The following is a 25530-nucleotide window of genomic DNA, read 5'->3' on the forward strand; positions in this document are numbered from 1 at the left end:
CTGAGCTGGACTGGGGGCGTGTACAGGCTCTGCTGGCTCCGGCGTGAGCACCGGAACCGCATCTGAGGGCAGAGGGGATGGGCGGGAGGTTTTTCTAGAGTGAGCCGCCTGGTGTGCAGGGTTCACAGTCGCCACAGGGACGACTCAGCTGCTGGGTGCCTTCCGGCTCCTGGACCTCCACTCCCACCAGGAGGAGCCCTGAGCCCACTGGGACCCCAGCCCCTCAGTCCTGGCCGCACCGCTCCGCCTCCTGCCCCGGACGTTTCGTGGGAGAGGAGCCTGCTGCCTTCTGTGCCCGGCTTCCTTCACTGATCCTGTCGTGTCTGTCCATGTGGCCACGCGTGTCTGTCCATGGTGGGGTCATGTAGCACTATGTGGAGGCACAGCCTGGGGGCCGTCGCTGCCTTTCAGTTCCTGTGGGTGGGGCTGTAGGAGGTAGGGCCTGGGCTGGGAGATGCAAGGTGGGGGGTTGTGGAGGGAGGGTTGGGGCTGGGGGAGGCAGGGTGGGGGCTGTAGGAGGCAGGGCCGGGGGGGTGGGAGATGCAGGGTGGGGGGCTGCGAGAGGCTGGGTGCGGAGCTGGAGAAGGCAGGGCCAGAGGCTGGGGGAGGCAGGGGAGGGGGCTGGGAGAGGCTGGGTGCAGGGCTGGGGGAGGCTGGGCCGGGGACTGCCACCCCACAAAGGAGCTCCCAGCTAGGACCCAAGGTCTTGAAGTGCAGAGCCTGGGTGGTGCAGCAGGGTCAGGGGCGCAGTGGATGAGTGACCCCAGCAGGCAGAGGCCGCAGTGACGTCCACGGGAGGATACCGTTCCCAGGATGGGGGTAGGAGGGCCACCCGCAGGGCATGGCTCATCTGGCGTAACTGACACAGTCAGGAGCTGTCGCACCGAGGCCGCCCTTGGCCAACACTGGAGAAAGTCCCGGGCCCTGGGGACCTTGCCACTGAGCTGGCTTTGGGCCGTGCCCATCCACTGCGATGGAGCCTGGGGCTCTTGGGGACAGATCCTGCATGCCTCAGCGAGCCCAGAAACAACACCCCTGGCGCAGTGGGTGTGCACGCAGGAGCAGGTGGTCCCCAGGCTGACTGTGGCTGGCTGGTAGGCAGGGCCTGGCCACGTGTGCCTGGCACTGGTCAACCATGGCCATCCCCCAGGAGGAAGGGCCCAGGCCATGTCAGGCAGCACAGACAGCAGCAGGTCCTCTGCCCTCTGGGGTTTTCCTTATGCAGCCGGGACCACCTGGCCACCCAATCCGGCCACCCACTCTGTAGAAGCCTTCGTACACCAGGACTGGGTCGGGGCCCTGCCCCATCCCTGCACCACCGACCCATTAGCTGCTAGTGTGACAGAGGGTTCGGAGGTCAGCACACGTGTGGGGAGGCCACCGCAGGTGGGCATCAGTCCCAGCCACCCCGGTCTCCGTGCCGCCATGGGAGGCCCTGCTCCTGTGTCCGGCCTCAGCCCGGTGGCCCTCCTTGCTCCCTCAGAGGCTCTGGGGTGCAGCTGTGAGTGCCATTACCGGCACGTGTCAAGTGGGAGCCCTGAGTCCTGGGGTAGGACAACTGGGCTGTCCCCGCACGAGAGAACTGGAACCGGGTGCTCCCTGGGAGGCCAGCAGTTCCCATTGTCCTGCCCAGGGCCTTGCTCACTGCTGCCCACACCACACCGAAATGGACAGTGTCTCCGAGGACATCCCAGTGACCCTGTGTTGACCTCACACTAGTCAGGCCTGCTACGAGACTGACGGGGTGTGACGTCTCCCCACCACTGCCAAGAGTCAGCTACAGGAGGAAGGGTTCCAGGCATCCCATGGCCTGGGCCAAGCCACACCCCCTGCTGCGGAGTGTGCCATGCAATGGCAGGAGGCTCAGTGAGCGGTGGCTGGAGGTGCCGTGGTGGCCCATGAAGCTGCCACATGGGGCAGGTGTGAGCCACAGCTCTGCCACGTGGTGGGCGTGCTGTCCTCTGCTATCCCCTGGCCTGCAGGGGTGCAGTGTGTGAGCCACAGCTCTGCCACCTGGTAGGCGTGCTGTCCTCTGCTATCCTCTGGCCTGCAGGGGCGCAGTGTGAGCCACAGCTCTGCCATGTGGTGGGCGTGCTGTCCTCTGCTACCCTCTGGCCTGTAGGGGTGCAGTGTGTGAGCCACAGCTCTTCCACGTGGTGGGCATGCTGTCCTCTGCTATCCTCTGGCCTGCAGGGGTGCAGTGTGTGTGCGGCGGCTCTGTCCCAGGAGCTCCTCATCTAGAACGGGTTTCCCTTTTCTTCTCAGCTGCACCAGCAGGTCCTGGAGGGGCTTGGATGTGAGTTCAGAGACTGCGGTGGCCTGGTCTAGACCCCGGGGGGGGCACTGGTCTACAGGTCTAGACCTTGGGAGGCCTGGTCTGCACCCAGGAGGGCTAGTCTACAAGTCAACACCCGGGACACCTGGCCTACACCCGGGAGGCCTGGTCTACATCTGGGAGGGCTTCATCTGCACGCTGGGAGGCCTGGTCTACAGGTCTACACCCTGGGAGGCTTGGTCTAGACCCCGGGAGGGCTGGTCTACATCCCAGAGGGCTTGGTCTACACCCGGGAGTCATGGTCTACATCCGGGAGGCCTGGTCTACATCTGGGAGGGCTGGTCTACATCCCAGAGGGCTTGGTCTACACCTGGGAGGCCTGGTCTACACCTGGGAGGCCTGGCCTACACCCGGGAGGCCTGGTCTACACCTGGGAGGCCTGGTCTACACCCGGGAGGGCTGTTCTACATCCCAGAGGGATTGGTCTACACCAGGGAGGCCTGGTCTGCAGGCTGTTTTTGATACTATAGGGCAACTTGAGGAAGTCTCTGCTGCCCCTGAACCCTGTGTGGTGCTGGGCCCTCCATTGCTCTGGGGGGGGGCTCCCTGCACCCTGCCGGCCCCCTCGGGCTCCCTGCACTGCTCTGGGGTCCCTGTACCCTGCACTGCTCTGGGGGGCTCCCTGTTGCCCTTCTTCGTGCTCCCTGCTCTGTTGGCCCCGTAGCACCTCCCTGCTCCACCAGCCCGCTGATGCTGCAGCACAGAAGGAGAGCAACGGACCTTCCATCCGCTGGTGCCCTCCCCGGATGTGTGCGGGGCTGGGCCAGGCAGGAGCCAGGGCCTTGTCTGAGTCTCCTGCATGACCATGCCTGGGAGCGTCCCAGGTGCATTAGCAGGAAGCTGCCTCGGAGCCGAGCAGCCGGAACTCACGCCGGGCACGTGGGTGAGGGCATCCGAAGGCACCCATGGGGGGACCGGGAGGGAGCTCCTGGCTCCTGATCAGCGTGGCTCTGGCCATTGCAGCCATCTGGGGGGTGAACCAGTGGATGGAAGGCCTCTCTGTCTGTCTTTCCCTCTCACTGTCTGTAACGCTACCTCTCAAATAAATAAAATCTTTAAAAATAAATAATTAAATATTAACAAAAGCTAAAAAATGTAATTAATCTATTTGAAAGACATACTTTCTGTGGGGAGAAACGGAGGGAAGGGGAGAGAAGGGGATGGAGAGAGCAAGAGTGAGAACAACACCACTTTCATTTTGAAGATCTCATAAACACGTTTCACAGTCTGCATTGCAAGAACTCAGGAGCCTGGAGGAGTGACAATAGGTCCATTACCTTCCCCAGGACTTCTCCCTCAGGAGGAAGACAGGGGCTGAGTGAGGCTGAGGCTGTAACCTGCTGTTCTATGGGGAAGGAAGCATGGCTTGTTTGTGCAGTGTCCCCAGTAACATTGTTTCTATTCTCTCCGAGTGCTCTGAGTGTTTCACCTTCAGAAGACAAACAGAGCAGCAGGCTGATGGTGGGCAGCACCACCAGAACTCAGTTTGCAAATGCTCAATTCCTCTAAAGGGACACCTTTATGCCTCTGTTTTTGTTTTTGAACATACAAGTACATATGTGTGTGATGAACGTAGACATGAGTGAGGGAGCCACAATCTGTTCAAGCCATGGCAGAGCTTGGAAATCTTTTGGGACAATGAGATGACCCTGCCTGGGCCAAGATGAGCAGTTGACTCCTCTTACTGGACATCTTTAATGGACAGGAACCAAGAGGAAATGAAAAAGTGGATGGGAATGGGAGTGGAAATAGAGACTGGGAGGATCAGTGCTTCTATACGTGTATTGAAACAATAGAAAAAGCCTGAAGAGGACTGTGCTAATTTATCAAATCCTAAATACCGATCTCCACCACCAACTTAAGCCAAAAGCTTTTGGGGTCCTTTCTCTTTAACCAAGTAGAAAGTTTCTTGAGAAAACCAGCCTGGTGTGTCCCCAGCTGTGATTGGTCTAGAGCCTGCTCTGCCCTCAGGGGGGCCATTGTGATGTCATTCCAACTGCCTTAACAGTTCCCTGCTTGGGCTCGGTTCTGGTCAGTTGGCCCAGGAAGCTCTGTGGAGACTGCCTGAAGGATTGGACGACATCACTGGTTTCCCCTTGTCCTGTCATTTGTGGTGTTGTTTTGTCTCGTCTATTAGTTCTCCTTACCGTAGTGGTTCTTTTAGTTTTTCTTCTATTTTTTTTTTTTTTGCAATTTTGTCAATTTCTCTCCCCCTCCCATTTTTACATTGTGTGCTTGTGTATTTTCTGTAAATATTTATTTATTTATTGTTTTTTCTTTCACAGGCTAAATGTACTTGATGCTGTGTTGATTTTGTCCTCCTTGTGTTTCCTCCGTTTTCTATTTTCTCATTTTTGATTCTTTGATTTAGATAAGACTGTTATAAGACTTATTGATTAGCATTGTTACCATAGTTACCATAGTTGGTGTTGCTTTCCTTCACCATTTTTAGTATTCTGTGTGTTTTATAACTTTTAATTCTTAATTTTGATACAGTGTTAGTGATTAGTATACCATAGTTCATAGAGTTAGCATTCTCTAGTAGAAATATTAGCATATTGAGTTGTTAATTTTGGTTACCATTTAGCTTGTTTGATTTCTATTTGTTTCCCAGTTTTTGTTATTACTTTAGGTGACTAGTAAGAGTTCCCAGTGTCAGAGTGCAGGGTGGGGGGTGGGGTGGGGATCCCACCATGGAAGGCCTCACCACCTTCAGCAGTGAGGAGGAGGTCCTGGATGGGTACCAGGTCCTCAGGGTCCTCGGCCAGGGCGGTTTTGGGCTGGTGATGCTGGCCTATCATTGGGAAAGCAGGACCCAGGTGGCTGTGAAGGTTGTGGAGAATGGTGGCCAGCACTCCTGCAGCTTCCAGCAGTTGTGCACAGAAGCAGAAATAATGAAGGGGCTGCATCACCCTCACATCATTCAACTACTGCAGGTCAGGCACACCACAGAGAGGGGCTACATTTTCATGGAATATGCAGTCAGGGGGGACCTTAGATGTTACATGGTAGAACGAGGGTACCTGCTGGATGGAGAGATTCGTCAGCTATTGAAACAAATTCTATCCGCTGTGCATTACTGCCATTCGCAGCACGTGGTGCACAGGGATTTAAAGTTAGAAAACCTGCTTCTCGACGCCCACCTAAACATTAAGTTGAGCGATTTTGGTCTCAGCTGCAAACTGGCTGGTGGAGAGCGCCTGAAGAGTCTGTGCGGGACCTTTGCCTACTGTGCGCCCGAGGAATTGTTAGGTGAGGAGTTCTGCGGGTACAAGGCTGATGCCTGGAGTGTGGGCGTGATCCTGTACGCCATGGTGGCAGGCTCACTGCCTTTTGTTGGAGAGGATTGTGTGGAGCTGCGGGCAGCCATCCTGTCTGGATACTACAGAATCCCCCACTATGGAAACCCAGAGCTGTGTAACCTGGTGGACAGCTTACTGACCCGGGACCCTGAGGCCAGGCCCACAGTGGCAGACATCATGGGCCACCCATGGCTCCATGCAGGACATGGAGCAGCTGGAACCAGTGATGAGTTTCTGTTTCTTCCACAGGAGCAGGAAGTCTGGGAATTCCCATGGGGCCTCTGCCCTCCACTGTGGCTTCATGAATGGGATGACCCCTGGCCCCCTGTGCCACGCTGGGGGATCTCCCAACAGCAGGGCTTCAGCATCCCAGAAATACATGGGCGGAGCCAAGTGGAGCCTGCAGCACCTCCTCAGGGTCCTGAAGCCCTAAGCTCCCTTGAGGACCTGGGATTCCAGCTGGGCCATCAAGCAGGCTCCCTGCCACCCAGGCTCCCAGCCAGTGCCTTGTGCCCAGGACTTCAGTGGGATCACAGCAAAGGGAAGCCCACGCCTCAGGCCATCCCTGGTGCTCAGAGCTGTCCCGCTCTCCAGTGCCTCCAGAAACACTCAGGCTGCAACAGCAGAGCCCGTGAGTGTGCCGCTCTCAGCTCCCAACCACTGGTGCTTGCAGGAGACCAGTCGGGGCAGACTCCTTGCCGCCATGGGACTCCCAGTGTGAGCAGCAGTGAGTCCTGCAGGACAGACAGTCCCCAACGGGCCGTGTGGACAAGGAGCCCCGCTGTCTGTGCAGTCCTCAGCCAGGATGCTCTGACCTCTCTCTCCACCACACTGAGCACCAACAGCAGTGAGGCTGATGGAGAAGTCAGGAGCTGCTCCCCGGGTGCCTCAGAGGAACAGAGCATCCCAGGAATGCAGCAGCAGGAGGAGGAGCAGAAGGCAGGGACCTCAGACACGCAGGCCAGAAAGGGCAAGGGGCGCCTGGGGATTGGCAGGAGGATCATCCAATGCTTCAGCTGGATGTGTTGTGTCCTGCCAGCCCCAGAGGAAAGCCCTTGAGTGCAGAGAGGAAAGTGGCCTCTCAGTAGCCTCTTGGGAAATGCCCCCGAGGAGGGGCCCTTCCCTGAGGAGTGTAGCAATGAAGGGTAGTCAGGGACTCGTGTCTGGGAGGAGGGCAGGTGATAGGCAGTAAGAGAAACTGCAGGCAGAGAGGGAAGATATTGTTGCATTTTTCAGATGGCCAGTAAGGAAACATGTTTTCATGGTTAGGGGTCATGACCTTTTTCTAACACAGAACATGGTGCTGGATTTTGTTTAGAAGATTAATCCATGAACATCACTCCCTAGTTAAACTTCCTATACCCAGGCCTTATTGGGCCCCTCCCTTAGTCTCCCTTCTGGCTTGCAAGAGTATGATTTTCTCACGAAAACCTATTTTGCTTTTTCTCCCTCACCCTCATGATCCGTGTTGGGATTATGTGAGAGAAAGAATGGACTTGAAGTTCCTGCAGCATCGTTGGTGCCGTGACGTGGAGGGACTCAGCTCCATGGGAAAGGTGAGTAAGGCAGACTGCTCCTCTGGTGTTTGGAGAACCCCTGATCTTCTACATGGTCATTTATCTTTTAGATTCCCCAGGTCTCTGAGCCAGTTCAAAGCGATTGGTGTGGGATGCTGGTTGTAAGATACAGGGCCCACGTTGGATGACACTCTTTGTCCTCCTCCCACTTTATTCTGTCTTTGATTATTGCCTGCACTCTGTGCTCAGGTGGCTCTCTGCCCTGGGAAGTCTTCTCACCCTGAGTTTCCTTCTCGAAGCCCAAGTTCCCAGGTCCCTGGATGAGAAACTCCTGCGACAACTTAGACCTCCTAGATCTGAACTGAGGAGCCTGCATTGCAGACCGAGGTGGCCTCTCCCATTGAGCTGTCTTCCTGTGTGCCCCAAAGAACTCAGGACCCACATGTCTGGGAAGAAGTCACCTGGCACCTTAACTCATGCCCATGCTTTCCGTTTTCCTGCCCAGGTATTTCTTTGGCAAACAACATGTTGGAAGTCATTCCTTCCCAGAGCCATGCTCCTGAAGGTGACTCCCAGGGAAAATTTCTATCCTCAGGCCACACCCACATTCCCCCTCTGCACATTCAACAGTTCTGCACTTGCCCACCCTCAAACTTTGGCCACAAGAGAGTTAGTTGAGACCCCCTTTGTAGAGCCTCATTTCCAAGTTCAGACATGATGCAGGGACAGCAGGAGTGCCAGAGGACAGAGGCAACGACTGCTAGGGGCAGCGCAAACCTCAAAGACTCAGCGACTCCTGGGAGAATGGGGGGGGGTCCTAAAACTCAGCTGCTGTGGGGGGGTGAGGAAGGAGGAGGCAGCTTCTGGGGTCCACGTGGTGACCTAGTGATTCAGTGGCAGTGGGAGTGCCCAGGGAAGGAGCTGGTGGGGCCTGGGGGCCGTGTGGTGGGGCCTGGGAGTTACAAGAGGGCCCAGATAACCACAGGGGAGCCCAAGAAGAAGTAGGAAGAATCCTCGGGCAATCATAGGGAGGCTCTTGGGGACCATGCTGGGGGCCCCATGACGGGTGGCTCCTGGTGGCTGCACTGGGGCATAAAGATGTGGCCTCACTCGGTGTGCCTGAGGAAGCAGGAGGCAGCCAAGGCAGGCCATGAAGTGGCAGGTGCTGGGGAACCGTGCGGGCTGCCCAATGCTGCAGTGACAGCAGGGGCGCACAAAGATGGAGGCAGTGGCTGCTAGGGACCACCGAGTGACACCAGTGACTTAGTGGCAGCAATGGGAGCCGGGCCCAGCCACTTAAGGTAAGAGGTGAGCAGGGTAAGGCCCTGGAGGGTGAGGAGGGCAGCTGGGCCAGGTCGTGGAGGACAAGGAGGGGAGCAGGGTTTGGCCCTGATGGTGTTGAGGTTAGTGGGGCCTGGCCCAAGAGAGCAGCGTGCTGAGAGGGGCCCAGCCCTGGAGGGGGAAGAGGAGAGCGGTGCCCAGCCCTGGAGGGCGAGGAGGAGAGTAGGGTCTGGCCCTGGAGGGTGAGGAGGGGAACAGGGTCCAGCCTTGGAGGGCAGTGAGTGGAGCTGGGCCCAGGCTCTGTTTTCAAGGTGGGGAGCAGAGTGGGCCCAGGCCTTGGAGGGCGAGGAGGCAAGCAGGGCCCGGCCATGGAGGGTGTTGAGGGTAGTGTGGCCTGTCCCTGTAGGGAAGCCCTGAAGTGGGGCCCAGGCTCTGGAGTGTGAAGGTTGGAGTGGGTCCCAGGTTCTGCAGGGCAAGGAGAGGTACGGGACCCAGGCCCTGGAAGGCCAGGAGCGGAGCAGGGGCTGGCCCTGAAGGTGTGGAGGGAAGCGGGGTCTGGCTCTGGAGGGAGGACAGGGATGGCCCTGTGGGGAGAAGGGCCTGAATGTGGATGGGGAGGAGGGGAGCAGAGCCAGACCAAGAGTGCGAGGAGGAGATTGGTGCCTGTGGAGAGCAACTCGGACTATACTGTTACTGGAATTAAGACGTATTCTATACATCTGCTCTCCCACAATATGGCGCTGGGAGAGGAGCAAACAGCTTCTACCCAGCTGCCTCTCACCAACTTGATTGACTGAGCTGCAGGAGCTGATCTTGCTCCTGATTGGAGGAGAGCAGCGTACTCGGCATGTGGGTAGCAGAGTTGGGATTGGTGGAAGAGGACTATAAAGGAGGAGAGAGACAACATGCACCAGGAACATCTAAGGGGAACATCTATCTGAAGGAACACCTGTGCAGCCCCCGAGAGAGCCGGCCGGCGGTGTGCCGCTCCCCCGCGGAAGTGGGGAATGTGGCAGGGGGAACCGCCCTTCCACGGAGGTGGAAGGGACGGTAGCCAACCCGGGAAGAACCAGCAGCAAACCCGGGGAGGGCCGAGCAGACAAAAGAACAGCGCAGGGTCCTGTGTCGTTCCTCCATGAAGACGGGGAGCGACAGTGCCAGCCCTGGAGCATGAGGAGGGGAACACTGGCCCTGGAGGTGAGTAGGGGAGCAGAGTTTGGCCCTTGAGGGAGGCCAGGGCCGGGCCTGAGGGGAGAAGGGCCCGACCCTGCAGGCTGAGGAGGGGATTGGGGCCCAGCTCTGGAATGTGGTGAGGGGAGCAGGGCCTGGCCCTGAAGGACAGCAATGGGAGCTGGGCCCAGGCTCTGGTGGGCAACTAGGGGAGTGGGGCCCAGGCCCTGGAGGACAAGGAGAGTGGGGCAGCCCTGCTGGGTGCCTAGTGCCACAACTGAAGGGAGCAGGGCCTGGCTCTGTAGGGCATGGAGAGGAGAAGGAGCCCAGCCCTAGAGGGTGGCCAGGGCCCTGCCTGAGGGGATCATGGCCCTGGAGGGCAAGGAGGAGTGAGGGGCATGTCACTGGAACATGGCCAGGGCCCTGCCTGTGCTCTGGAGCCTATGTCCTGTGGCCTGTGACCTGTGTCCTGAAATCTGTCCTGTGTCCTGTAGCCTGAGTCCTTTCGCCTGTGTTCTATGTTGTGTAGCCTGTATCTTGTAGCCTGTGTGTTGTGTTGTAGGCGTGTGTCCTGTGGCCTCTGCCCTGCGTCCTGTATCCTGTGTCCTATGTTCTGCAGCCTGTGTCCTGTGTCCTGTTTTGTGGCTGGTGTGTGTGTCCTGTGGCATCTTTTTTCTTATAGCCTGTGACCTATAGTTTGTCCTATAGAGTGTAGCCTGTGTGCTGTAGCCTGTGTCCTCTATCCTGTGTCCTGTGTCCATTAGCCTTTTCATGTGGCCTGTGTCCTTGTCCTGTAGCCAGTGTCCCATTGCCTGTGTCCTATAGCATGTATCGTATAGCCTGTGTCCTTTGTCCTGTAGCCTGTGTCCTGTGTCCTCTGGCCTGTTTCTTTTTGCATGTGTCCTGTGGCCTATGTCCTGTGTCCAGTGTAGTGTTGCCTCTGTCCTATAGCTGGTGTCCTGTGTCTTGTTCCCTCTGTCCTTTAGCCTGTGTCCTGTAGCCTGTGTCTTGTGTCCTATACTTGTTTCCTGTGGCCTATGTCCTGTGTCTTGTGTCCTGTAGCCTGTGTCTTATGTCTGATAGTCTGTTTCCTTTGTCCTTTGTCCTATAGGCTATGTCCTATCCTCTGTGTCCTATCTCTTCTATCCTGTGTTCTGTGTCCTGTAGCTGTGTCATGTGTTCCATATTCTGCATCCTGTAGCCTCGGGCCTGTGTCCCGTGTCCTATGTTGTGTAGCCTGTGTCCAGTGTCTTGTAGCCTGTGGCCTATGTATGCAACCCATGTCCTGTGGTCTCTGTCCTCTAGCTGATGTCCTATGCCCCCTAGCCTGTGTCCTGTGTATTGAGCCTGTGTCCTGTGTCCTGAGCCTGTGCCGAGTGTCCTGTAGTCTGTGTCCTGTGTCCTGAGCCTGTGTCGTGTGTCCTATAGCCTGTGGCCTGTAGTCTTTGTCCTAGAGCTGGTGTCTCTTTGTAGTAGCCAGTGTCCTGTGTACTGAAGTCGGTTTCTTGTAGCCTGTGACAATGTCCTGTATTCTGTGTCCTGTAGCCTGTAGCCTGTGCCCTGTGCTCTGGATCCTAGCTCCTGTGGCCTGTGGCCTCTGTCTTGTGTTGTGTAGCCTGTGTCCTGTAGTCCGTGGCCTATGTCCTGTAGCTGTGGCCTTTGTCCTGTGTCCACTGTGCTGTATGCTGTTGTGCAGGATATTGGATGTAGGCTACAGAACACAGGTTACAGGACACAAGACAGAGGCCCAAAGCAAAGGCCACAGTCTACAGGATTCAGGGCATAGGGCAGTGGACACAGGACACAGGATAGAGGACACAGAATACAGAACCCATGACACAGGCTAGAACACAGGCTATGTGACATAGGTTGCACGCTACAGAACACAGGATCCAGGAGAAAGGACACAGGCTACAGAACACAGGCTACAGGACATAGGACACAGGCTACAGGGCACAGAAGAGAGGCTACAAGACACAGACTATGGGACACAGGACACAGGCTATGGGACACAGGACACAGGACATAAGATACAGGCTATGAGACACAAGACACAGGACAAGGCCACAGAACACAGAACACAGGACATAAGACACAGGCTGTGGGACACAGGACACAGGCTACAGGACACAGAGCACAGGACATTAGACACAGGCTATGGGACACAGGACACAGGCTACAGGACACAGAACACAGAACACAGGACATAAGACACAGGCTATGGGACACAAGACACAGGACATAGGCCACAGGACACAGGACATAGGACACAGGACACATACTACAGGACATTGTCCACAGGTACAAGCCACCGGCTTCAGTATACAGTACACAGGCTACAGCAGAGAGGAAGTCAGCACTAGGACAAAGACTACAGGCCACAGCTCAGGACACAGGACACTGGCTCAGGACACAGGACACCAGCTAGAGGACAGAGGCCACAGAACACAGGATGCAGACATAGGCCTGAGGCTACAAGACACAGGACACAGGCTACACAACATAGAACACAGGATACAGGATACAGGATATAGACAAAAGGACATAGGCCACAGACTACAAGACAAAGATAAACGACACAGCACAGAGGCCACAGACTACACGACACAGGACACAGGCTAGACCACACAGTGTGAGGGAACCACTCAGGACACAGGCTAGAACACAGGCTACGGAACAAGGTTATAGCCTATAGATCACAGGATATAGAACACAGGATACAAGACATAGGACACAGGACACATACACAGGACAGAGGCTAAAGCACAGGACACAGCGACATCACACAGGATACAGGACATAGGCTATAGTAAAAAGGACAAAGGAAATAGACTATCAGACACAATACACTGGCTACAGGACCCCGAACACAGGACAGAAGACATAGGCTACAGGACTCAAGACACAGGACATAGACCACAGGACACAGGCTGCAGCACAGAGGCCACAGGCTACAGGACACAGGACATAATAGCCCAGATGATATGGGACACAGGATATAGGACACAGAATACCAAACACAGGACACAGGCTATGGGACACAGGTTACAGGCTACAGACAAGGACACAGGCTACAGGACACAGGGACAGGCTACAGGACTCAGGACACAGGCTATACAACATAGGACACAGGTCACAGGACAGAGGCTCCAGGATAGAGGCTATGGGACACAGGACAGAGCTACAGAACAAAGGATACAGGCCGTAAGCTACAGGACACTGACACATGCTACACAACACAGGCTGAAGGAAAGAGGAAACAAGACACCGGACACTGGCTGTAGGATAGAGTGTCCTGTGGCCTGTGTTCTGTAGCCACTGTCCTGTGGCCTGTGGCCTGTGGCCTAGATTGTGTAGCCTGTGTCCTGTGTCCTGTAGCTTGTCGCCTATGTCCTGTGTCCTGCAATCTGTGTCCCGTAGACTGTGTCCTGGGTTCCATATCCTATGTCCTATATCCTGTGTCCTGTGTCGTCTGGGCTATGTCCTGTGTCCTGTAGCCTGTGTCCTCTGTCATGTAGACTGTGGCCTCTGTCCTGTAGCCTGTGTCCAGTATCCTCTGTCCTGTAGCCTGTGTCCTGTGACTTATCACAGACTACTGGACACAATACATAGGATACAGGACCCAGAACACAGGACATAAGACACAGGCTACAGGACTCAAGACACAAGACATAGGCCACAGGACACAGGCTACAGCACAGAGACCACAGGCTACAGGACACAGGACATAGCCCAGACAACACAGAACACAGGACATAGGACACAAAATACGGAACACAGGACACAGGCTACGGGACACAGGTTACAGGCTACAGGAGACAGGACAAAGGCTAAACAATATAGGACAATGGACACAGGATAAAAGACACAGGGACAGGCTACAGGACTCAGGACACAGGACACAGGCTACAGGACACATGATAAAGGCTAAATGACGAGGACACTGGCTACAGGACAAAGCACAGAGGCCAAAATGTACAGCACACTGGCCACAGGACAACGGCCACAGCTACAGGATATCAGACACAGACTACAGGACACAGGACACAGGGTTGAGGACATGAACACACCTGCAGCACACAGGCTACAGGACACAGGCTACACAAGATAGAACACAAGCTACAGCATTCAGGGCATAGGCCAGAGGATAGAGGACACAGGATATAGGACACAGAACACAGAACACAGGACACAGGCTAGAACACAGGCTACGGGACATAGGTTACACGCTAGAGGCCACAGGATTTAGAACACAGGATACAAGACATAGGACACAGGACACAGGATGCAGGACAGAGGCTACAGGACACAGGACACAGAATACTCAATGCATACATAGGCCACAGGCTACAAGACAGAGGATGCAGGCCATACAGGCTGAAGGACACAGGAAACAAGACACAGGACACAGGCTATAGGACAGAGGCCACAGGACACAGGACATAGGAAAAGGCTGCATGGCATAGTCCACAGGCTACAGGAGCCAGGCTACAGGACACAGGATACACAACATAGGACACAGGCCACAGATTACAGGACACTGGTTGAAGGATATAGACTACAGGCTAAAGGACACAGGCTACAGGACACAGCACACTCGACACAGGACACAAGCTACACGACACAGGCTGAAGGAAAGAGGGAACAAGACACAGGACACCAGCTATAGGACAGAGGCCACAGGAAACAGGACAAAGGCTGCAGGGTAAAGGCCACAGGCTACAGGATATAGACCACAGGACATAGGCCATAGATTACAGGACACAGGCTACAGGACATAGGACAAATGTCACAGGATACAGGCTACAGGACCTAGGCCCCAGAGCTCAGAGAACAGGCTTCAGGACACAGGACACAGAGTACAGCAAAGAGGACACCACACTAGGACAAAAACTACAGGCCACAGGCTCAGGACACAGGCTAGGGGACATAGGACACCAGCTAGAGGACAGAGGCCACAAGATTCAGGATGTGTACATAGGCCACAGGGTACAAGACACAGGACACAGGCTACACAACACAGGACACAGGACACAGGACAGAGGCTCCAGGACAGAGGCTGTGGGACACAGGACATAACTACAGAACAAAGGATACAGGCCACAAGCTACAGGACACTGACACAGGCTACACGACACAGGCTGATGGAAAGAGCGAACAAGACAGCGGACACTGGGTATAGGATAGAGTGTCCTGTAGCCTGTGTCCTGTAGCCACTGTCCTGTGGCCTGTGTCCTAGATTGTGTAGCCTGTGTTCTGTCTCCTGTAGCCTCTGTCCTGTGTCCTGTAGCTTGTTGGCTTTGTCCTGTGTCCTGCAACCTGTGTCCTGTAGCCTGTGTCCTCTAGGCTGTGTCCTGGGTTCCATATTCTGTGTCCTATATCCTGTGTCCTGTGTCGTCTGGGCTATGTCCTGTGTCCTGTAGCCTGTGGCCTCTGTCCTGTAGCCTGTGGCCTCTGTCCTGTGACTTATGTCACAGACTACCAGACACAATACACAGGCTACAGGTTCCAGAAACAAGACCTAAGACAGAGTTAATAGGACTTAAGACACTCGATATAGGCCACAGGCTACAGCACAAGGGCCACACGCTACAGGACACAGGACATAGCCCAGACGACACAGGACACAGGATATAGGACACAGAATACAGAACCAAAAACACAGGGTAGTACACAGGCTACGGGACGTAGGTTACACGCTACAGGCCACAGGATATAGAACACAGGATTCAAGACATAGGACACAGGACACAGGATGCAGGACAGAGGCTACAGGACACAGGACACAGGATACTCAATGCATACATAGGCCGCAGACTACAACACAGAGGATGCAGACTACATGACACAGGTTGCAGGACACAGGAAAGATGACACAGGACACAGGCCATAGGACAGAGGCCACAGGACACAGGACACAGGATGCAGGACAGAGGCTACAGGACACAAGATGTAGTACATAGGCGAAAGGACATAGTCTATAGGACAAAGGACAAAGGCCAGTGCGTGCTCTCCTCCTCACCCACCACTGGTTGAATTGACACTTTCTTGTTGAGAAAAATAAAGCAGAGGAAAAGAGATAATATTGCAGGGAACCGAACCTTTTATTCTGTAACAGGGTTAGTTTTAGAAAGGTCTCTGGACCGTGGACCTACGCGAAAGGACACAGTCTGTAGGACAAAGGACAAAGGCCACTTCATGCTACATCCTCACTCTTGAGACCTCTCCAAGCCATGAGAAATGTTTCCAAATCAAAGCAGAGATTGTCCAAGGTCCAGAGACCTTTCTGGATCTAACCCTGTTACAGAATAAAAGGTTCGGTTCCCTGCAATATTGTCTCTTTTCCTCTGCTTTATTTTTCTCAACAAGAAAGTGTCAGGTCAACCCTGGAGGGTGAGGAGGAGAGCAGGCACTGGGCTTGGAGAGCAAGGAGGGGAATGGGGCCAAGGCCCTGGAGGGTGAGGAGGGGTGTGGGGTCCGGCCCTGGATGGCGTTGAGAGGAGTGGGGCTGGACCCTGGATGGCAGTGTGGGGAGTGGAATCCAATCCCTGGAGGTCTAGGAGTGGAGCAGGATCCAGCCCTGGAGGGCCTTGAGGGCAGTGGGGTCCAGCCCCGGAAGGCCAGGAGGGGAAGCAGTGTCTAGCCCTGGAGGGCAGCGAGCAGAGCATGCCCAGGCCCTGGAGGGCAAGGAGGGAGGCAGTGTCTGGCCCTGGGGGGCCTTGAGGATAGTGGGGCCCAGCCCTGGAGAGCCATGTTGGGGGCAGGGCCCAGGCCCTGAATGGTCATGAGGGGAGCGGGGTCTGACCTTGGATTGCATTTCAGGAGCAGGACCGAGCCCTGAATAGAGAGAATTGGAGTGGGGCCCAGCCCTGGAGGGAGAGGATTGGAGTGGGGCCCATGTCCTGGAGGGTGAGGAGGGAGTGGGGCCTAGGCCCTGAAGAGTGAGTATTGGAGTGGGGCCCAGGCCCTGTAGGTCTAGGAGGGGAGCAGGGTCTGGCCCAATAGGGTGTTGAGGGCAGTAGGGCCCGAAAATGGGGGTTGCAATGGGAGGGGCCCCAGGACATGAAGGGTGAGGAGAGAGTGGGGCCCAGGGCCTGGAGGGTGAGGAGGGGAGCAGGGTTCATCCCTGGAGGGCTTTGGGAGTATTGGGCCCAGCCCTGGAGGGCAGTGTGGGGTATGAGGTATGGCCCTGGTGTGCAGCGTGGGGAGTTGAGCCCAGGCCCTGGAGGATGAGGATTGGAGTCGGGTACAGGCCCTGGAGAGTGAGGACTGGAGTGGTGACCAGGCCCTGGAGGGGTGCAGGTTGAGCAGAGCCCAGGCCCTGGAGGTCTAGGAGGGGAGCAGGGTCTGGCCCTATAGGGTGTTGAGGGCAGTGGGGCCTGGCCCTGGAGGGCAGTGTGGGGTGTGAGGTATGGCCCTGGAGGGCAAGGAGGGAGTTGGGCCCAGGCCCTGGAGGGCTAGGAGGGAGTTGGGCCCAGGCCCTGGAGGAAGAGGAGGGGTGTGGGATACAGGCCCTGGAGAGTGAGGATTGGAGCAGAGCCCAGGCCCTGGAGGTCTAGGAGGGGAGCAGGGTCTGGCTCTATAGGGTGTTGAGAGCAGTGGGGCCCGGCCCTGGAGGGATATGATGGGAGGGGGCCCGGCACTGGAGGGATGTGATGGGAGGGGGCCCAGGCCCTGGAGGGCGAGGAGGCCGTGGGGCTCAGACCCTGGAGGGTGAGGAGGAGATTGGCGTCCAGCTCTGGAGGGCTTTGAGAAGAGCAGGGCCTGGCCCTGGAGGGCAAAATGGGGAGCAGGGCTAGGCCCAGGAGGATGAGGAGTGGTACAGGGTCCGGCCCTATACAGATGGCACTGAGGGTAGTGGGGCCCAGCCCTGGAGGGCTGGGATGGGAGGGGGGCCCATGCCCTGGAAGGGGAGGAGGGGAGTGTGGCCTAGGCTCCCGGATGAGGGCCAGGATGCCCGGGTCCCGGTGAGCCCGCTATGTCACAACCCCATCCTGGTGAGAAGTGGCTGAGGCAGACGTGGTGGTGGGTGAGCCCATGAACGGGAACTGCAGTCGCTACCCTGGGAAGAGTCGGGAGCAGGTGCAGGGCTGCACCCCTGGTTCCCTGTGGAGGGGGGGATGGCCGGTTTCCTGAGAGCGACCCAGCAGATGCAACGTGGAACCCTGATGCCACACGGAGTGTCCTGTGTGTGTGTGATCGCAGGGGGTTGGTTTCGTTTTTTTAGCTTTCTTTTTCTTTATTGGAAAGAGTGAGAGATAGCTCCATTCACTGGCTCACTCCCGAACACCCACAACAGCTGGGAGCCGGGAGCTGCACCTGGTCTGGGGTGGGAGGCAGGGACATGAGGACTTGAGGCCCCGTCTCGGGCCCTGCTGTGATTCAGCAAACATCGCCTTCCACCCCAGTTTGAGCTGGCTGTCTGGGAGGTGCGTGTGGATCTGCCTTCAGTGGGTTGTCTGCCCAGGCCTTAAGGAAGGCCCCGTGGTCCCTGTCTGGGCTTCTCTTAGGGCTAGTCGGGTTCTCCAGAGGTGTTCTACCCCTGCCTGGGGTCTGGCCCGCAGGATCTCATTGTAGAGGGTGGCAGTGAGTTCTGTGGCCGTGGTGAGCTGTCCCCTACACTGCGCTCTTAGGACACCACAGGCCTGAGCTCACCACTGCCCCAGCACTGTGCTCCTCCATGGCCCCCAGCTCACCACGGCTCCCTGCACTGTGCTCCTCCATGGCCCCCAGCTCACCACGGCTCCCTGCACTGTGCTCCTCCATGGCCCGCAGCTCACCACGTCCCCTGCACTGTGCTCCACCATGGCCCGCAGCTCACCACGGCCCCCAGCACTGTGCTCTCGGGACACACTGTCCCTGTGCTGAGCTCTCACGACAGCACGGCCCCCGAGCCCCGAGCTCACCACAGCCCCATGCACTCATCTGTTACGCCCTCTCCTGCTGCCTGCACGAAGTCTTCTGGCACTGGAGAGACTCCTGGTCTGTTTCCTTTTTCTTTTATAATTTATCGTGGGCTGGCACCATGGCTCACTAGGGTAATCCTCCACCTGCAGCGGCAGCACCCTGGGTTCTAGTCCCAGTTTGGTCTCCTGTAGCCTCTGTCCTGTGTCATGTAGCTTGTCGCCTATGTCCTGTGTCCTGCAACCTGTGTCCCGTAGCCTGTGTTCTCTAGGCTGTATCCTGGGTTCCATATTCTGTGTCCAATAGCCTGTGTCCTGTGTCGTCTGGGCTATGTCCTGTGTCCTGTAGCCTGTGTCCTGTGTCCTTCAGCCTGCGTCCTTGTCCTGTGACCTGTAGCCTGTGGCCTCTGTCCTGAACATGTGTCCTGTGACTTATGTCATAGACTACCAGGCACAATACACAGGCTACAGGACCCAGAACACAGGACATAAGACACAGGCTACAGGACTCAAGACACAGGACATAGGCCACAGGACACAGGCTACAGCACAGAGGCCACAGGCTACAGGACACAGGACATAGCCCAGATGACACAGGACACAGGGCATAGGACACAGAATACCGAACACAGGACATAGGCTACGGGGCACAGGTTACAGGCTACAGGATATAGTCCACAGGCCACAGGACACAGGAGACAGGACAAAGGCTAAACAACATATGACACAAGCTACAGGACACAGGACAAGGGTAAAGGACACAGGCTACATGCTATATGAACAGGTTAAAGGATGAGGACACTGGCTACAGGACACAGGAAGTCGGCACAGCATACAGCACACTAGCCACAGGACAAAGGCCACAGCTACTGGACATAGGACACAGACTACAGAACACAGGACACAGGACATAGGACACAGGCTACAGGACGCAGGATACAGGACATAGGACACGAGCTACAGGACATAGGTTATAGGACAAAGGACAAAGGCCAGTTCATGCTCACAGCCTCACTGTTCAGACCTTACTGAGCCATGAGCAATGTTTCAAAATCAAAGCAGAGATTGTCCAAGGTGCAGAGACCTTTCTGGAACTAACCCTGTTACAGAATAAAAGGTTCGATTCCCCGCAATATTATCTCTTTTCCTCTGCTTTATTTTTCTCAACAAGAAAGTGTCAGCTGAGCCAGGGGTTTGGGGCCAGAGACTCCCAGCACCATGTGTGCTGCCACCCTCTCCGCGAGTGTCCCTCATCGTCCAGTCTCCTTCCCTTGGGTATCGGGTTGTTCTTCTGTTGTCAGGTCAAAAGAGCAGTTTCAGTTCTCAGTCACAAAATTCTCTGGAAGTATCTTCAGCGACCGTTCATCCTCATCCAAGGGCTGAGTCAGGAGGCAGGCAGTGGTGTCTATGGAGGGGCCTGGTTCGCAGCACCATGTGGGTCCTCCAAGCGGTGCCTCCTGTTCTGATGGCTTTCATGCTGAGTGCCCACTTTGGAGCTGCCGCACTTACATGGCCTTGCTGTGGCCTTCCTGTGGCTCCTTCCTGGGCAGGCTGGGAGTGGGTGGAAAGGGGCATCTCTAAGGCCCTCCTCTTCCTGCTTCCTAGGAGCCTGTAAAATGGTTGCCCTGATGCTTCCAGTACAACCACAAGATTCTCCCCTGGACCTGGGTGGAACAGCTGCTCCCAGCAGGCAGTCGTGTTCTTCGAGGTGTTGCTTTCCAGGTGGCTTCTGGCCGCATCAGTGGGTGGGGCCTAGACAGGACCCATGAGTGAGAACTTGGGGGCCTGGGTGTAGCCTTGATTATACATTAACTAATATGACATGAGCTTCTGCTTGAGCCTGACTCTCATTCCCACACACGAGGGACTACACGAAGAGCTGAGTATAAAAGAAAGAAAAATGACACCTTCTAGACCTTACCGTCTAGCTGAAGAATGGGTCATTACAAGGCACAAGGTACTGGCTGGCACTGTGGCTCACTTGGTTAATCCTCCGCCTGTGGTGCCGGCATCCCATATGGGCACCGGGTTCTAGTCCCGGTTGCTCAGCTTCCAGTCCAGCTCTCTGCTGTGGCCCAGGAAGGCAGTGCAAGTGTTTGGGCTGCTGCACCCACATGGGAGACCAGGAAGAAGCACCTGGCTCCTGGCTTCAGATTGGTTCAGCACCAGCAATAGCGGCCATTTGGGGAGTGAACCAATGGAAGGAAGACCTCTCTCTCTCTCTCTCATTGTCTATATCTCTACCTGTCAAATAAAACACAAGGCACAATACATGAAGGAGGCAGCAGGAGGGAGCTTGTCACAGCCACAGGAGGATCCAACGTGCCACCCAGCAGGTTCCCCAGGGCAGTGACTTACACAGAGACCCCCAGAGATACGTTAGCATGGTCCAGATGATTGGGACAAGGAATATGGAGGAGCATTGAGGCTCCAGGCAGAGGGCACAGGAGGGAGGGTGAACCAGAGGCGGGGGGAGGAGAAGGTTGTCCCTAACAAGGCAGAGAGGTAGTAGGAGCCAGGTTGCACAGAGAAAGACGATCCAGTGATGACAGGGCTCCTGGTGGGATGAAATGAGATCATAAATGCAAATCAGTTAGTGCTGTGCACGTACACAGGACGGGTTTGAACAACAGGAGGGACTTGCAAGTGCAAACCACATGGAGGACCAGCCTGTACTCCCAGGGACAGGCAGCTACCGAGCATGGGAGAATGAGGCACTCAGGGAGAGGAGTGGGAACTGGCCCTGGAGGGCAGTATGGGGAGCTTAATCCAGGCCCTGGAAGGCAAAGAGGGGAGCGGGGTCCAGTCCTGGAGGTTGGTGAGGGGAGTGGGGTGTAGCCTTGGAGGGCACCAATGGTGCTGGGCGCAGGCCCGGGTGGGCAAGGAGAGGAGTGGGGCCCAGAACTCATGGGTGGCTACTTCAGCGCCCAAGGGGAGCCGGGCCCTGCTTGGTATCGCATGGAGAGAAGGGTCCATTACTGGGAGGTGGCCAGAGCCCTGCCTAAGGGGTGCTGGTCCTGGCACTGGAGGGCAAGGAGGAGAGAGGGGCCTGTCCCTGGAGCATGGCCAGGGCCCTGCCTGAAGGGAGCGGGCACTGGCCCTGGGGATGAGGAGTGGAGCAGGGTCCAGTTCTGGAGGGCTTTTGGCAGAACTGGGCCTGGCATGGAGGGCAAGGAGGGGTGCAAGCCCAGCCCTAGAGGACGTTGAGGGCAGTGGGGCCTGGCCCTGGAGGGCAGTATGGGGGTGGGACCTGGCCCTGGAGGGCAGCGTGAGGTGATGGGCCCAGGCCTGAGGGTGAGGAAGGGTACAGGGCTTGGCCCTGGAGGGCCAGGATTGGAGTGGGGCCTCGCCCTGGAATAGGCCAGCAACTGCTTGAGGGGAGCAGGGCCCAATCCTGCAGGGCAAGGAGGGGAGGGGGGCTGAGCCCGGGAAGGTGGCCATGGCCATGCCTGAGGGTAGCAGGGCTGAACCCAGGAGGGCAAGGAGGGGTGCGAAGCCCAGTCCTGGAGTGCAAGGAGGAGAGCAGGCCCTGGCCCTGGGTGGTGAGGAGGGGAGTGGGGCCCGGCCCTAGAGAGTGAGGAGGGGAGCAGATCTGGCCCTGAGGGTGTTTAGAGGAGTGTGGCCTGGCCCTCCAGGGCAGTGTGGGGAGTGGAGTCCAATCCCTGGAGATCTAGGAGTGCAGCAGGGTCTGGCCCTATAGGGTGTTGATGGCAGTGGGCCCGACCATGGAGGGCTGGAATGGGAGCGGGGCCCAGGCTTGGAGTGCAAGGAGTGGAGAAGGTCCCAGAGCTGGGAGGATGAAGAGGAGAGAGGGGTCAGCTCTGGAGGGCTTTGAGCATGGCAGGGCTCGGCCCTGATAGGCAAGGAGGGGAGCTGGGTCCAGCCCAGGAGGATGAGGAGTGGAGTAGTGTCGCTCCCCCTCTTCGTGGAGGAATGACACAGGACCCTGTGCTGTTCTTTCGTCTGCTTGGCCCTCCCCGGGTTTGCTGCTGGTTCTTCCCGGGTTGGCTGCCGTCCCTTCCACCTCCGTGGAAGGGCGGTTCCCCCTGGCCACTTTCCCCACTTCCGCAGGGGAGCGGCACACCGCCGGCCAGCTCTCTCGGGGGCTGCACAGGTGTTCCCCTTAGGTGTTCCTCTTAGATGTTCCTCTTAGATGTTCCTGGTGCATGCCGTCTCTCTCCTCCTTTATAGTCCTCTTCCACCAATCCCAACTCTGCTACCCACACACCGAGTACGCTGCTCTCCTCCAATCAGGAGCAGGTCCCACAGTTTATTGGTTGAACTGGAGGCAGCTGTGTAGAAGCTGTTTCCCTTCTCAGCACCATATTGTGGGAAAGCAGATGCATAGAATAAGTCTTAATTCCAGTAACTTAGTCTAGTCCGAGTTGCTCCCCACAGATCCCCCTTTCTTTTTATTTTTTGGCGTTGATATGCGCCTGTCTTCGGTGCCCCGCAGCACACACTCTGCTCTGCTTGCTAGAGTTGCCCACAGGTGCTTACAAGTCCTATCAATCAGGTAAACCGAATCCGGGTCCTCTCTTCGCCATGTTGTGAGGAGGTTTTTAAGCGCTGATGCGTGCCTGTGTTCGGTGCCCTGCAGTGCATGCTCTGCTCTGCCTGCAGGTGCTTACAAGCCCTATCAGGCAAACCGAATCCAAGCCTTCTCATTGCCATATTGTGGGGAGGCTTATTGGTGTTGATTTGTGCCTATCTTCGGTGACCTGCAGCTCATACTCTGGTCGAGCTGCCTGCTGGTGCTTACCGCCTTACTAATCAGGCAGACCGAATCCAAGCTCTCTCATTGCCATGTTGTGGGGAGGCCTTTCTCTATTTCTCTATCTCTGGGCATTCCTATTTCTCCTATTTTACTTCTATCTACCAGCATTCCTATTTCTCTCATTTTACTTCTAAACTTCTGTTTCTCTTATCCCTGCGGCTTCCCGGCGCCCGCCCCGAGGCTGCTTCACGGCTCTGCGCGGCTTCCCGGCGCCTCGCCCCGCCAGCGCCCGCCCCAAGGCTGCTTCTCGGTGCCTCGCCGCCCCGCGTTCCCTATCTATTCACGCCCCGTGCTCTCTCTGCATGTGGCGGCTTCTGCGAGTCACACAGCCCCAGCTCACGTCTCCGCCACTAGTATTCAATCTAAGTTCCCCGGGCTAACCTGGCGAATTCAACCTAGCTCACGTGTCTGCGCCTTTCGGTCTGGCTTCCCGTCCTTTGCTCCTCAGGCTAACCTGACGGATTCCAACCTAGCTCATACGTCTCCGCCTCTAGTTTTAGATTTTCGCCTTTTGCTCCCCGGGCTGACTTGACGAATCCCAAACTGGCTTACGTTTCCGCCTCGGCCTGCCCCCCGCGGCTTCAATTTCCCTAACATTTTTCTCTACCCGGTATATTTCCCCAAGCTTTCCTCCAACAATACTCCTCCCTCATTTCTCCTGGCTTCTCCCCACAGTCCGTATCCGAGTCTGTTTGTTCTAGCTTTCACTTTCGCTTTCGACCTTAGAGATTTCTCCCAGCTTCCCCCCGTAGTCCGTATCAGTCTATGCCTAGGCTTTCAATAGCTTCTTCCGGCACCTTTTTCGTCCGGCTTTTCCCTAGGCTGTTTGCTAGTCTCTCTCTCCGATATTTTCCCATTTCTTCCCGTTTCTTCCCTCCTAAGCTTCCTATCCGAGTCACGGCACCATTATGTCGCTCCCCCTCTTCGTGGAGGAACGACACAGGACCCTGCGCTGTTCTTTCGTCTGCTCGGCCCTCCCCGGGTTTGCTGCTGGTTCTTCCCGGGTTGGCTGCCGTCCCTTCCACCTCCGTGGAAGGGCGGTTCCTCCTGGCCACTTTCCCCACTTCCGCAGGGGAGTGGCACACCGCCGGCCAGCTCTCTCGGGGGCTGCACAGGTGTTCCCCTTAGGTGTTCCCCTTAGGTGTTCCTGGTGCATGCCGTCTCTCTCCTCCTTTATAGTCCTCTTCCACCAATCCCAACTCTGCTACCCACACACCGAGTACGCTGCTCTCCTCCAATCAGGAGCAGGTCCCACAGTTTATTGGTTGAACTGGAGGCAGCTGTGTAGAAGCTGTTTCCCTTCTCAGCGCCATATTGTGGGAAAGCAGATGCATAGAATAAGTCTTAATTCCAGTAACTTAGTCTAGTCCGAGTTGCTCCCCACAGAGCAGGCCCCAGGCCATGGAGGGCAGCGTGTGGAGTTGGGCCCAGCCTTGCCGGCCAAGGAGTGCAGCAGAGCCCGGCCCAGAAGGGCGAGCAGTGGAGCGGGGTCTGACCCTGGATGGTGTTGAGGGCAGTGGGGACAGGACCTAGAGGGCCATGTGCAGATTGGAGCCCAAGCCCTGGAGGGCGAGGAATAAAGCAGGGTCCAGCACTGGAGGGCACTGAGGGGAGTGGGGTCCAGCCTTGGAGGGCAGTGGGGGGAGTGGGGCTCAGGCCCTAAAGGGCCAGGAAGGGATCAGGGTGTGGCCCTATAGGGGGTTGAGGGCACTGGGATCTGAACCTGGAGGGCATTGAACAGAGCAGGCCCCAGGCCCTGGAGGGCGAGGAGGGGTGTGGGGACCAAGCCCTGGACAGCTAGGAGGGGAGCAGGGTCTGGCCCTGGAGGGGGTGAGGTGAGTGGGTCCAGGCCCTAGAGAGCAAGGAGGGGAGCAGTGTCCGGCCCTGGAAGGCCTTGAGGGTAGTGGGGCCCGGCCCTGGATAGTAGCGTGGGGTGGCAGGGCCCAGGCCCTGGAGGGTGAGGAGGGGAGCAGAGCCCGGCCTTGGAGGGCGAGGATTGGAGTGGGGCCCTTGTCCATGAGGGTGAGCAGGGGTGTGGGTGTGGGTGTGGGAACCAGGCCCTGGAGGCCAGGAGGGGAGCAGGGCCTGGCCCTGGGGGGCGAGATGGGGAACAGGGACCAGCCCTGGAGGGCGCTGAGGGTATTGGGGCCTGGGCCTGGAGGACAGTGTGGGGAGTGGGGCCTGGCCCTGGAGCTCGAGGAGAGGAGTAGAGTCTGGTCCTACAGGGTGTTGAGGGAAGTGGGGC

The 25530-nt window shown here is 56.9% G+C and overlaps 2 protein-coding genes across 5 annotated transcripts in view; one reads left to right on the forward strand and one right to left on the reverse strand.

Annotated features, from left to right (window-relative positions):
* Positions 1-3462: 3462 nt before the first annotated feature.
* Positions 3463-25530, forward strand: part of LOC127488742 (uncharacterized) — a 33617-nt gene continuing 11549 nt past the window's right edge. For 2 of the 3 annotated variants that reach the window (XM_070063812.1, XM_070063813.1), the window contains exon 1: positions 3463-7193. In XM_070063812.1, coding sequence (XP_069919913.1) covers positions 5029-6696 — 1668 coding nt within the window. In that variant the 5' untranslated portion in view covers positions 3463-5028 and the 3' untranslated portion in view covers positions 6697-7193. Of the gene's footprint in view, positions 7194-7453; positions 19703-25530 lie in introns of those variants that run through there. The other variant, XM_070063814.1, reaches the window with a different exon arrangement.
* The window catches only part of LOC127491472 (serine/threonine-protein kinase MARK2-like), a 31997-nt gene continuing 26431 nt past the window's right edge, over positions 19965-25530 (reverse strand). Inside the window, exon 2 of one of the 2 annotated variants that reach the window (XM_070063816.1) lies at positions 19965-20260. The gene's annotated coding sequence lies outside the window, so the exon portion shown is untranslated. Of the gene's footprint in view, positions 20261-20917; positions 21066-25530 lie in introns of those variants that run through there. The other variant, XM_070063815.1, reaches the window with a different exon arrangement.

Source organism: Oryctolagus cuniculus, chromosome 19, assembly GCF_964237555.1.
Source record: "Oryctolagus cuniculus chromosome 19, mOryCun1.1, whole genome shotgun sequence".
Classification (NCBI taxonomy): domain Eukaryota; kingdom Metazoa; phylum Chordata; class Mammalia; order Lagomorpha; family Leporidae; genus Oryctolagus; species Oryctolagus cuniculus.